Source organism: Staurois parvus, unplaced genomic scaffold (assembly GCF_062004578.1).
Source record: "Staurois parvus isolate SC_StPar_1 unplaced genomic scaffold, SC_StPar_1.0 ptg001349l, whole genome shotgun sequence".
Classification (NCBI taxonomy): Eukaryota; Metazoa; Chordata; class Amphibia; order Anura; family Ranidae; genus Staurois; species Staurois parvus.
The window spans coordinates 1,847,119-1,861,963 of NW_028319145.1; the positions used below are offsets into that span (position 1 = coordinate 1,847,119).

Sequence of the window (14,845 nt, forward strand, 5' to 3'; positions counted from 1 at the left end):
GCCACCCCCCCCCCCAAAAAAAAGCAACACAGTTTACTACATTTCAGTTGTGAATGAACACAGAGAGTGATCGATACTGATCGCTCACTGTGTTCATTCAGGAAAGGAAGGGCTGGTAAATGTGACATATTTACTGGAACCTTCCCCCACTCTGACAGCACAACCCCTCCCCCCCCCCCCCAAGATAAATAAATAAAAAACAGTTTACATTCATCAGTTATGAATGAACACAGTGAGTGATCGGTACACTCACTTTGTTCATTCAGGAAAGGAAGGGGCTGGTAAATGTGACATATTTACTGGACCCTTCTGCCACTCTCCATCAGGAAGCCAGCAGCAGCTGGGTGGGGGCACACAGGGGGGCCTGTGCAGCAGGGGGAAATGTATGGTGCACAGGGAGGGGGCCCAGACAGTTGGGTGAATCGGATGTGGGCAGGGAGGATGATTGCTATGGCAGGGGGACAATTACTGGAACTGATCCCCTGCCTGGATCTCTGCAGCAGCTGAAAGCCGGCAGGAGAGAGAGAAGCCATTTCAGCTACTGCCGAGAGAGCCATACAGGGGATCAGTTCCAGTAATTGTCCCCCCCAGCCATGCCGATCATCCTCCCTGCAGACATCCTATTCACCCAACTGTCTGGGCCCCATACAGGAGGACTGGTGGTACCCTCTTATTCACAGCCTTGCCCTCACCTGCCCACCAGCCCTAATTCTTCTGGGTATTATTGCCTTTCCTGCAATTTCCTAGCCTGGATCGGCAAGCTGTGGGTGGCTGTACATGATTTGGCTCCACTGTATTGAGGTGGATATGGAAACTGACTGAAAGACAATTATACCGAAGGTGTAGTTGTCCTGTATTTCTCACCCAGGGGTGGACTGACCATTTGAGCATTCGGGCACTGCCTGATGGCCCGGGGTCAGTAGGGGGCCCCATGAGATGCCCCTGGTACCTTTTTATAGGCTTTTTTGGGTGTGGGTGAGGACACAGGGGCCCCATGATCCCCTATTGCCCGGGGGCCTCATGAGCTGTCAGTCCGCCCCTGTTCTCACCCCTGCACTCTGTATGCTGGGAGTTCAGGAGTCAGGAGCATGAAATGTATGGCACAGCATACAGAGTAAAAGTGGGCATGGTCAGTAGGGTGTCCCTGGATTGTATTTGAACATCTGGTCACCATAGTTCATAGCTAAAAAGTGAAAAGAGTTCTGGAGCTCAACAGGTTAATGTGAAATAAGCAAACTGCTCCAGGAGAAAATTGGTGGTGGAAATGGACATGTGCATGTGCAACATTGTAGGGGTGTCAGAAGATACATGCTGTACGCAACGGACAAGGAGAATACAGACCACCTGGGAGCACACAGGCCATCTCACGTATTATCCTACTGTGTGACATTGCCCACATGGAAGAAAAATATATTTTGAAAATATTCTTCCCAAATATATTGACATATATTTGAAATACTACAATTTTGGCCGTATTCAATATATACATATACACTGTTTGTTGAAATGCATTTTTTATATATTACGAAATATATGAAAAATATTTTTTAAAATTATTTATTTTAAATATATTCTTCAGATTTTTTTAACATACAAAAAAAGTAATTTTAACATATATTTTTACATTTGTAAATGCATTCCAACAAGGTAGATTAAATGTGTTTTCAAAGACATACAGTATATTTGAAAATGTATTTAGAAAAATATTTTTCATATATTTTGTAATATATAAAAAAAGCGCGTTTTAACATACAGTGTATACATATATATATATAAAATACAGCCAAAAATATTTTTATATTTAAAATATATTTTTCTTCCATGTGGGTGTGGGAGCCAACTCCAATCTACGGTTACCAGCTACAAAGATGGAAGACCCCAGAACTGGCCTCCTCAGCAGTAAAGATTCTGCCCCCCCCCCCCCCCTCCCGAGGAATAACATGGCATGAAAAATCAAGAAGATGCCATGATTATTATATAGAACAATTGCAGGATAAATACTGTATGCATGATTGAACTGGCCCCGTACATGGTACTGCCTTCTGCGGACACTTCCTCTTCGGGGAACAATAGGGATCATCCAGGACAATCCATCCCTGTCCAATGCAATTAGGAGAGAAGCAAAGCATTCTGGATTGCGTAGGTTCACAAACTCTGTCCCAAATGACCCTACGATGTGAAATTCCTCACACATGCAATACCGCCTTGGCCAAATTGTATTTGATATAAAACCTGAAAATATGATCAATCTGTGATGTCATTTTATATAGAAAGTGAAGGCAAAAACCAGAGTCCAGTTTTCCCCTGATCTTACAGCGCCATCTTGTGGGAGAATAACATACCTGTTTTATAAAAAGTATCCTCTGCATGGGTGAGCCCACTTCTTCAGTATATGGATAAAGCTGCACTCCAGGGAGCCAGAAAGTCCTCCCTTGAAACTCGGTTACATCTAGGGGACTTAGAAAAGTACTCTGACATACCCAGTACTCGGCTCCTGCAGGATCCTGTGTGCCAGACAGGTCCCCTCCAACCTCTTATCCCCCTGTGCTCTGGTGGTCTAAGGTACTCTGACATCATCAAGACCGATGCAGGGACCATAGTCCTACATTACACATGAGGATGCTGAGGAATGGGCCACTGCCGAAGCAAAAGGGAGCGCCATCCACTGAGCGAGTGGAGAATCAGTTAACGAAAAATTATATTTGTCTCCTAGACAGAGAGGAGCGGGTAACCCTTGCAGTACAGGGACAGCCCCGCTGCAAAATGAAGGATTTTTAGGTTTCCTGGAGTTGGCCTTTAGAATGATAAAGTAAAGCCAATATAATTTATGTCCCATGTTGATGATACATTATAATATACAACATATGTCTCACATTACATCTTGTCCCTGACATCCTTGGACAGCTCTTTGGTCTTTGCCATGGTGGAGAGTTTGGAATCTGATTGTTTCTGTGGACAGGTGTCTTTTATACAGGTAACAAAATGAGATTAGCAGCACCCCCTTTAAGAGACTGCTTCTAATCTCAGCTTGTTACCTGTATGAAAGACACCTGGTAGCCAGAAATCCTGCTGAATGATAGGGGATCAAATACGTATTTCCCTCATGAACATGCAAATCAGTGCAACATTTGTTAGACGCATTTCTGCTGAATTTGTTGTTGCTATTCTGTCTCTCAGTGTTACAATACACCGAACATTCAATATTTAGACCGATCATTTCTTTGTGAGTGGGCAAACATTCAACATCAGCAGGGATCAAATACTTATTTCCTTCACTGTATAGTGTATATCATGAAACAGATAACACAAACCTCTTACTATATAGAAAATACTTATATATTAATATATAGCATATAACATGAAATAAAAACACATACTGTACCTAAAAGGTTAAAACAAATACCTGGTAATAAAAACCAATTACCCTGTAAAATGAAAAAAAATAAATAAATACCTCATACTATATAACAAGTCATAATGTGCAACATATACCTTGTATTATATATTATATGCTTCATAATATTTGGGAAGTACCTCACAATATATAATAACTATCTCATAACATACAGCAAATACCTTATAATATATCATAGAAGTATCTAATAATATTTAGTGTATATCATGAAATAAAAAACACATGTCCTCATAAGTTAAAACAAGTAACTGGTAATATATAACATTTACCCTGTAATAGCAACAAAAACCTCATCATATATATATGCTATATAAATCCTGTATTATAATAATAATAGATAGTAAATACCTCACAATATATTTAAAAAAGCCTCATTATTATATATTATATATTATATGGCTCACAGTGTTTGGAAAATGCATAAAATATTCTAATAAATACATATTATACAACAAATACCTAATATTATATCATAAATACAGAATAATATACAACAAATACCTAATATTATATCATAAATACAGAATAATATACAACAAATACCTATTATCATATAATAAATGCATAATTATATACAACAAATACCTTATAATATATAAGAAATTCCTCATGATACAGAAGGACTACCTGATAATAATTAGAAAATACCTCATAATACATATCATGTACGCTGAAAAAAATAACACATATCTAATAATATATAGAATATTGAATATATATTAAATACCCCATAATATATAACAAATACCTCATATTATATAATAAATGCCTCATAATATACAATAAAATACCTCATATATGAAATATCTCATAATATACAACAAATGCCTCATATTATATATTAAATGCCTCATAATATACAACAAATACCTCATAATATACAGCAAATAACTCATATGAGATATACTTCATAATATATATTAAATGCCTCATAATATACAACAAATACCTCATATATGAAATATCTCATAATATATAACAAATACTTCATAATATATAAAAAATACCCCATAATATATAACAAATACCTCATAATATATAACAAATACCTCATAATATACAACAAATACCTCATAATATATAATAAATGCCTCATAATATATAACAAATGCCTCATAATTTTTGAAAATTCCCTCAAAGTATATATGAAATATCTAATAATATACAGCAAACACCTTGTAATATAATTACGGAATACCTCATGATGTAGAAGGACGACCTGATAATATATATCACATACCTCATACCAGAACACAATGACGTCATAATATACAAGAAGTGCCCCCTAACATGACACAAATGCCGGTGATATAGCAGGGCCCTCGTGGTATGGTATAACTGGGTGTTCCTGTCATATATATACCTCATGCATGCCAGGTATAGTCACCCATAGCAACCAGAGGTCACATGACTGGTACAGGTGTTGGGGTAGTTGCTATGGGTCACGGCCCCTCACCTGTGCTCCCCTGCTCTGTATAGCAGGGCAATGGACATGCAGTACAGATCCACGCCTTTATTTTATCTCACTGCATCCAGTACATGTGCCAAGAGGCTCCTCCTCTCATGGTGCATCCTGCTCCTAGGGGGCGGAGCTTGTGACTAAAACTGCCCCTGCATAGCACCCTGCTTCCTCCTTTGTAGCAGGGAGGTGACTTGTGATTGGCCGGCTTTGAACAGGATTTCTTCCCTCACATTACACAGCAGGCCTCATTCAGCTTGTTAAATGGCCGTCCCTGGAATAGGGATCATCCTGCCCCCGAGTCCCATGACTGGCTGGGTTATGGCTGTTGATTGATGAGTGATGGCTCAGACACTGAGGTGTGGGGGGAGGGGAGTGGGGTGGACAGTGTCTGCTGGTTGTCCCATACATGTCCTTTTCCCCCTCCCATGTCATTTCCCTTTTATTACATCTCCTTCTAGTGGTCACTGACAGGACAGAGATCTCCCACTATCAGGAGAACTGAAGGCAAAACGTTTTTATCTTTTTGGATGGGGGAGGGTTAGAACCCCTGGCAGGGTGGGGGGTTAGGACCCCTGGCAGGGTGCTGGAGGTAGAACCCCTGGCAGGGTGCTGGAGGTAGAACCCCTGGCAGGGTGGGGGGTTAGAACGCCTGGCAGGGTGTTTTTTTTTTTTTCCATCTGGATCCCATTGGGGAGATTCTCTTTCACTTCCGGTCTTACATGTGTTTCCGGATTTCCTTCGGCTGGAGAAGGACCTGTAGGGTTGTTTGTATAAAAACTCCCAGAGGGGCCCCGAGTGCTATCCTTTAGGGCCGATCGCACTGTAATGTCGCATTAATGCATGCGTTCCATGTCACATGTACTATTGATGCTGAACGGCCCCCAACAAACTAAAGCGGCCTCATGGGCAGATGTGCATTGCGTTGGGCTTAGTTTACACTTGTGGTTAGGAGGGGGCACAAAGGCGTTTGAGCTGTGTTTTTACCACCTCACCAAGCAGCGAAGGAGGGATTAAGACATTCATGGTGCTGCTCAAATGATCGCCCGTCACATTCAGTACCACTCGCCCAACACATCCAAGTGAATGGGGCTGAACCACGACCGCGCGCTTTGCCTGCGGTATACTTTGTTCAAATAGGTATTGAGAAGGTGACATCATGTCTCCTCACCAGCTATCAAATGCCCTCTGAAATGTGATCCACCACAGATCGCTCTTCAGAGGGCTAAGCCCTTAAAGTACAACTAAAGACAGAACTTTTTTTGGTTTTGGATAGAGTGGAGAGGGATTAGAACCCCTGTCAGGTTTTTATTCGCTATCTGTTAGGGGGATTCACCCTATTAGTCCTGTTTACCATTATCAGAGAGTGAAAGAAAATCCCAAAATGTGGGGTTGTCACCAGAACAGGAATAGAGGGGAAATCTTCCGGTGGGGATAATCACAGTGCAGGGATTTCCTCTCACTTCCTGTTTCGGCTATGGGACAGGAAGTGAAGGGAAATCTCCCCAATGGGACACATGTGGCTAAATAAAAGACAGACAGAAGATATAAAAATGGAAAAAAAAAAACATTTTGCCCCCTCCTTAACCCCTTCCTACCCACCACAGCGTCTCTTCTAATAGCCCTGAACTCCTGGAGGGTGGGAAGGATCAGTGGTCATGGGGGCTGAGAGCGCTCAGCGCAGTATGCAGGCAGGTAAGCCCACCCTTCTTTTCATTGGGCAGTGGTAACAAGGTTGATGAAGGAGCCTACAGAGGCAATTGGCAAAACAAAAAAGAAAAAAAAAAAAGATAATGGTATACAGATAAGAAGAGACCAGAGATCTTGGATTCCTGAGTCGTTATGAAGAGAAGGGGGTCAGGCTTGGTGTACCAGAGGATTTTGGGGGGGGGGTCCAAGATATCAAGAAAAAGGACTGATAGGTGCCATATGAAGGCAATGGAAAGCTCCCTCTGAACCAGGGCTGCTGTTGGAAACCACAGGCCCCATACAACCAACCTGAGAGGGCACCCCCACCCCCCCCCCCAAAAAAAAGCAACACAGTTTACTACACTTCAGTTATGAACACAGTGAGTGATCGGTACTGATCACTCACTGTGTGCAGGAAAGGAAGGGGCTGGTAAATGTGGCATTTACTGGAACCTTCCCCCACTCTCCATCCTGAAGGATCCTATTGCTTGTAGCAAGGAAGGAAAGGAGGGTAGCGGAAGGAAAAGAGGGTAGCCGGCAGCACTGCGTGGGTGGGGGCACGCTGGGGGGCGCCAGGGTAAACATATGGTGCACAAGGAAAGTAATGTGGGGCAACTACTGGAACCGATCCCTTGTATGGTTCTCTCTGCAGCAGCTGAAAGCTGACGGGAGGGAGAAGAGAAAAAGCCGGCTTTCAGCTGCTGCAGAAAAGATCCTTACAGGGGATCGGTTCCAGTAATCACCCCTATGCTGTTCTGATTGCCCTCCCTGCCTACATCTGATTCACCCAGCTGCCTGGGCCCCCTACAGGACTGGTGGTACCCCCTTATCCACAGCCCTGCCCTGAACCTCCACAGTTCTACCAAACAGGAACCAAATGAAACCAACCGTTCCATTAGAAGATTCCAGTGTATGATGCAACCCATGCAGTGAAGGACTTTTCCTTCCTGCTGACTTTACCGGTTTACCCCCCCCCCCCCCCCAATCCTTTATACATCTGCCAGAGCCCCTCCCCCACTTCCGACTAATGTATTTTGCTAAAAGAGAGTTCCAGAAACCCAACATTGGTCTACGATGAGACTGAAGACTGCGGTGGGATTGGGGTCTTACCTGTAGATTGCACAGATCAGCCAGACACAGGTGTGTGCCCTGATCTCCATCAGATGCCCTCGTAGCAGAGGAAAGCCACGTGCATTGTGATCATGACATGGTCTAGGCAGTGTGCACACCACACTCACATTTCCACGCAATTCTGGACACTGCCGATGGTTGGCATGCATCATGCAAAAATGCAACAGGTCCTCTTTTTTTTTTTTGCCTACTGCCTCAAAATTGCAGGACGCACTGCACCAAAACACGTGGGATTCATGTACCAATCATCTACACACAGGTGTCAAACTGGCGGCCCTCCAGCTGTTGCCAAACTACAAGTCCCATGAGGCATTGCAAGATTGACAGACACCCAAAGGCAGAGGCATGATGGGACTTGTAGTTTCACAACAGCCGGAGAGCTGCCAGTTTGACACCCTTCTAGTGCAATTTAGCACATATGACAGGTGTATTTGGGGCACCATGAAGAATGCATGGCCCAGCGACATTCACGCATGGTGTACAGTGTGAGCGGGAGCTGAATCTGAATGGGATTGGACAGTGTAGGGGTTGGTCTGGTCGAATTCACAAGCCGCCGGTGTACACATTACAATCCCCTGTAGCTCTTCCCGCAGCTACATAGTGTGGGCCTGTCTGGATATACATTGATCAGATAGTTTAGGTGGGTATACATTGCCTCGAAAAAGTATTCATACCCCTTGGAATTTTCCATATTGCTGAGCCTGCAGCTGCCGCCTGCTAGAGGTAAATCTTCAGCTAGAGGGCGGCAAGTGGTTACAGCACATGGATTTAGTCTCAGAGTTTGACAGGCGGCACTGCCTCCATAACATGTCCATTGGGATCAGTGGGCCCGTACCACGGCCCCAAGCCCTGGCTTGCCATTACAGTGCAGTCCTGTGGATCACTTTTCAGAGGGCGGTAAGCATTACTGCGCCCTTAGGTCTCATGTACAGTGCCTTGAAAAAGTCTTCATACCCCTTAAAATTTCCCACATTTTGTCATGTTACAACCAAAAACGTAAATGTATTTTATTGGGAGTTTATGTGACGGACCATCACAAAGTGGCACATAATTGTGAAGTGGAAGGAAAATGATAAATGCTTTTCAAAATTTTTACAAATAAATATCTGAAAAGTGTGGCGTACATTTGTATTCAGCCCCCTTTACTCTGCTACCCCTAACTAAAATCTAGTGTAACCAATTGCCTTCAGAAGTCACCTAATTAGTAAATAGCGTCCCCCTGTGTGTAATTTAATCTCAGTATAAATCCAGCTGTTCTGTGAAGCCCTCGGAGGTTTGTTAGAGAACATTAGTGAACAAACAGCATCATGAAGGCCAAGGAACACACCAGACAGGTCAGGGATAAAGTTGTGGAGAAGTTTAAAACAGGGTTAGGTTATAATACCAAAAATTATCCCAAGCTTTGACCATCTCACGGAGCACTGTTCAATCTATCATCCAAAAAATGGAAAGAGTATGGCACAACTGCAAACCTACCAAGACATGGCCGTCCACCTAAACTGACAGGCCGGGCAAGGAGAGCATTCATCAGAGAAGCAGCCAAGAAGCCCATGGTAACTCTGGAGGAGCTGCAGAGATCCACAGCTCAGGTGGGAGAATCTGTCCACAGGACAACTATTAGTCGTGTACTCCACAAATCTGGCCTTTATGGAAGAGTGGCAGAAGAAAACCATTGTTGGAAGAAAGCCATAAGAAGTTCTGTTTGCAGTTTGCAAGAAGCCATGTGGGGTACACAGCACACATGTGGAAGAAGGGGTTCTGGTCAGATGAGACCAAAATTGAACATTTTGGCCTAAAGCAAAACACTATGTGTGGAGGAAAACTAACACTGCACATCATCCTGAACACACCATCCCCACTGTGAAACATGGTGGTGGGAGCATCATGTTGTGGGGATGCTTTTCTTCAGCAGGGACAGGGAAGCTGGTCAGAGTTGATGGGAAGATGGATGGAGCCAAATACAGGGCAATCTTAGAAGAAAACCTGTTAGAGTCTGCAAAAGACTTGAGACCGGGGCGGAGGTTCCCCTTCCAGCAGGACAACGACCCGAAACATCCAGCCAGAGCTACAATGGAATGGTTTAGATCAAAGCATATTCATGTGTTAGAATGGCCCAATCAAAGTCCAGACTAAAATCCAATGGAGAATCTGTGACAAGACTTGAAAATTGCTGTTCACAGACGCTCTCCATCCAATCTGACAGAGCTTGAACGATTCTGCAAAGAAGAATGGGCAGAAATGTCCCTCTCTAGATGTGCAAAAATGGTAGAGACATCCCCAAAAAGACTTACAGTGAAAGGGGGTCCTACAAAGTATTGACTCCAGGGGGCTGAATACAAATGCACGCCACACTTTTCACAGATTTATTTGTACAAAATTTTGAAAACCATTTTCCTTCCACTTCACAATTATGTACCACTTTGTGTTGGTCTATCACATCAAATCTCAAAAACATACATTTATGTTTTTGGTTGTAACATGACAAAATGTGGAAAATTTCAAGGATAAGGAAAAGTGATCAACAGGACTGCACTGTAATGGCAAGCTAAATGTTTGGCTTGTGGCCGTGGTACGGGCCCACTGATCTCAATGGACATGTTATGCAGGCAATGCCGCCTGTCAAACTTGCAGCAGCCGCAAAATGCGTACAGCCCTGTCAGGCCCTAACACCTATGCTTACTAACCTGTGAAAGAAAACACAAAATGATATCATACTTACTGAAATTTGCCTTTCCTGGCACCAGTCCATGACAGCATACATTTGGATTTGCATCAAATACTTACCATCATTTTCCTTTCCTGGCGCCAATCCACATGTATTGCTGCCATGTTGGTACCAGGAAAGATGTACACGGCTCAAAAAAATTAATACACTTTTTAATCAGAGTATAGCATCAAGTCAACGAAACTCCTGGGATATTGATCTGGTAAGGTAAGTAGCAGAGGGGGTTGTCAATCAGTTTCAGCTGCTTTGGTGTTAATGAAATTAACAACAGGTGCACTAGATGGGCAACAATGAGACGACCCCCAAAACAAGAATGGTTTTACAGGTGGAGGCTACTGACATTTTTTTCCCTACTCATCTTTTCGGACTGTTTTTCACTAGTTTTGCATTTAGCTAGGGTCAGTGTCACTACTGGTAGTATGAGGCCATACCTGGAGCCTACAGAGGTTGCACAGGTAGTCCAACTCCTCCAAGATGGCACATCAATACGTGCCATTGACAGATGGTTTGTTGCGTCTCCCAGCAAAGTCTCAAGAGCATGGAGGAGATTCCAGGAGACAGGCAGTTACTCTAGGAGAGCTGGACAGGTCCGTAGAAGGTCCTTAACCCATCAGCAGGACCGGTATCTGCTCCTTTGTGCAAGGAGGAACAGGATGAACACTGCCAGAGCCCTACAAAATGACCTCCAGCAGGCCACTGGTGTGAATGTCTCTGACCAAACAATCAGAAACAGACTTCATGAGGGTGGCCTGAGGGCCCGACGTCCTCTAGTGGGCCCTGTGCTCACTGCCTGGCACCACAGAGTTCAATTGGCATTTGCCATTGAATACCAGAATTGTCAGGTCCGCCACTGGCGCCCTGTGCTTTTCACAGATGAGAGCAGGTTCACCCTGAGCACATGTGACAGACATGAAAGGGTCTGGAGAAGCCGTGGAGAATGTTCTGCTGCCTGTAACATCATTCAGCATGGCTGTTTTGGTGGTGGGTCACGGATGATCTGGGGAGGCATATCCATGGAGGGACGCACAGACCTCTACAGGCTAGACAATGGAACCCTGACTGCCATTAGGTACCGGGATGAAATCCTTGGACCCATTGTCAGACCCTATGCTGGTGCAGTGGGTCCTGGGTTCCTCCTGGTGCACGACAATGCCCGGCCTCATGTGGCGAGAGCATGCAGGCAGTTCCTGGAGGATGAAGGAATTGATAGCATTGAATGGCCCCCAAGCTCGCCTGACCTAAATACAATAGAACACCTCTGGGATATCATGTTTCGGTCCATCCAACGCGCCAGGTTGCACCTCAGGCTGTCCAGGAGCTCAGTGATGCCCTGGTCCAGATCTGGGAGGAAATACTCTAGGACACCATCCGTGGTCTCATTAGGAGCATGCCCGACGTTGTCAGGCATGCATACAAGCATGTGGGGGCCATACAAACTACTGAGGACCATTCTGAGTTGCTTCAATGAAATTTTTAGCAAAAATGGACTTGCCTGCTACATCATTTTTTCACTTTGATTTTCGGGGTGTCTTTGAATTCAGTCCTCTATAGGTTGATCATTTGCATCAAACGATGGGACATCCTTATGTTCCTAACGCATTATCCAGTCCGTATCAGTATAGAGATCCAGCAGGAGATTTTTTCCCCCTTGAGATCTGAGGTGTTTTCAAAGTCTTAATTTTTTTTTGAGCAGTGTATATACTTACCTTTTTTCAGATGCTCTGGTCACGTGATCCCGCTCCTGGTGTCAGCCAGTGCCGCTGCAGGGGAGGGAGCGCTGACAATTGATGGGCCACTGAAATCTATGGGTGACATCACTGTTCCCAGGCATTGCTAGACATTTTCGAAGCACTGTCTTTTCTTACCCGCAGCAGGCACTGGGGGAGATTAACTAAAACTGGAGCACTCAAAATCTGGTGCAGCTGTGCATGGTAGCCAATCAGCTTCTAACTTCAGCTTGTTCAATTAAGCATTGGCAATAAAATCTGGAAGCTGATTGGTTTCTATGCAGAGCTGCACCAGATTTTGCCCTCTCCAGTTTTAGTAAATAACCCTCACTTGGTTATACAGGGGAGATCGCATGACCCGACCAGAGTGGCCTGAAAATAGGTAAGTATATGCATCTTTCTATCACAGGCTAGTAAGCAAATGTGTTAGGAGGAGGAGCGGACAGTGTTAAAGAGTAGTTAGGGTTATCTCGGAATTCCACTTGAAGTCAGAACTCCAAATCAGCATTCTTGTTCTAGATCTACCACTGTGAAGTACTGAAGCCATTAGATAAGCATGGCAGCCAAGTAACTGGAGGGTGAAGAATAAAAGCTTCCATGCATCCCTGGCCGCCTCTGAAGTAACACACAGACAGACGTGATACAGATAAATTTGTTTTTAATAAAGGAGTTAATTTTCTTTCAATCCTATATAAAACAATAGCAATTAAAAACTTCATTTTTGAAAGTAAAATATTTACATATGAACAAGTAACTGTGCAAAAATGTACAAGAAAACAAAATGGAAAGACAAGATCAGCAGGCGGGCGGGAAGAGAGCGGGAGAGGAGGGGGGAGACGACGACGTGATGTAACAGCGGTCAGTTACAAATACTGATCAGAGTTCGGTGACAAAGGCAGAGTCTGGTAATCGGGGGGGAGGGCGGACACAAAGTCAGGCTATTTACACTCATAAAAGTATTACCAATCAACAGTTTAATACAGTAACCTCTGAAAATATAAAGAACCAATTAGTATATTTTAACTTTTTTTTTTTTATTCCGTGATAAAAAAATAGGTACAAAGATGGGGCTATTGCCATGGCGGCAGAAACGGTCGCCAAAGCTTGCATACTGTTTTTTTTTAACAAAATATTTACGGATATTTGTACATAGTCATTTGCGGTAGAATGGGAGATTCTGTGTTATATTTATTTCGCCAACCCCCCGCTATCATGTGCCAAAAATTATCTACAAGAACTACCCAAAAATACAGCAAGCCATGTCGAGACTTTTACCAAGTGTGTCACAAAACAGAAAAACCCCTCTCTGTAGAAAAAAAAAAAAAAAAAAAAAAAAGCCACGGTGGCGTCTCTGTTAAAGAGAGGGCGGAGCGCTCAAATTATATAGGAAATCAAAAAAAATTAAAACAGTGCAAGTAATATATATATATATAGATATTTATATATTTATGCCATAAAATGTTGTGTCCTTTGTCATAAACTTTTGCAACTGCCCCAGGTTTTTTTTTTTTTATTTTTTTTACAACAAAAAAAAAAAAAGCGCAAAATAGCATTGCATTGTGTTTTTTTTTTTTTACTTTAGTAATTTCTTCCTAAAATTTAAAAACAGTCTTTTTAAACCTTTATTGTGGAAATTTGATTTTAAAATTTTACTTTAATGGGGGGGGGGGGGGGAAGGGGGGGGGGGGGGTGGAACACTGTAGATTGCTAAAAATCAGAGAGGCAAAGATGGTTCTGGCGTGTCGATCCCACAGTAGGCAGAGGTAAAACCAATAAATACAATGAAAAAATAGAGAAGATAAGAGGGACTGCCCTCTGCAAAAAAAGAACCGACGTGTCATAAACTGGAACCCCTTCCACTGGCAATGAAAGGGGCGGAAGAAGATAAAAACGCACAGTTACTGACCACTGGCGAGAAACAGAAGTAAAAACGGGGATTTAAAAAAAAAAAAAAAAAAATCCATCCGTCCTGTAAAACATAATCCGTATATGGCTTGATTTGCAGAAGGCAGCGTTCCATCCTGTGGGTTTGTCCATCCAAGTATCCGTCGTTTGCAGCTCTCTTTGCTAAAATTTCAATTATGAAGCAGGTTTCATTTAAAAACTGGAAGGAATCCGAAGGGTGATGATTGTGGTTTGCTTATAACCAAGCGTGTCAAAATGAAAAACAAAAAGGCAATAAGAATCGGCAAACGTATAAAATTAAAAAAAAAACAAAAAAACAGTCCCAGCGAAGTTCAAAAGAGGGAAAAGTGTCGTCTTTGCAAAAACAAAAGAAAAAAAATACCTTGATCTTTTCCATTTTTGTTGAGTTTTTGTTTTTTTTATTTATTTCACTTAAGGAATGCTTTATATAGCAAAAGTGAATGGCTTGTCTCTCTCTCGTTTTCCAAACAAAATATGAGGTCCCTGAGATTGACACGTGTTATCCGCTGCCGTGTAAACTGTCTGCTACTGCCTGCTCCGGAGCTGCTGGAGGGTGTCGTACTGGTGCTGGATGCCTGCAGGATGACAGGAGACAGGGCATGTTAGAAGAGTAACCTGGCCAGAGGTTATAGAAGAGTAAGGCCGCTTTCACACGGGCAATCCGTTGAGTTCCACCTGTCAGTTTTTCAGGCAGACCCGACTGGATGATCTATGTATTCCTATGGACCAGCGGGGGTGAACGAACTTGTGTCCATTTACACCTGCCTGCCTCC

General features: G+C 43.3%; 1 protein-coding gene across 3 annotated transcripts in view; it reads right to left on the reverse strand.

Moving 5' to 3' along the window:
• Positions 1 to 13,810: 13,810 nt before the first annotated feature.
• TAF4 (TATA-box binding protein associated factor 4) overlaps positions 13,811 to 14,845 on the reverse strand; it is an 88,272-nt gene continuing 87,237 nt past the window's right edge. For all 3 annotated transcript variants that reach the window (XM_089661508.1, XM_089661507.1, XM_089661509.1), the window contains one exon: positions 13,811 to 14,647. In XM_089661508.1, coding sequence (XP_089517634.1) covers positions 14,480 to 14,647 — 168 coding nt within the window. In that variant the 3' untranslated portion in view covers positions 13,811 to 14,479. The remainder of the gene's footprint in view (positions 14,648 to 14,845) is intronic.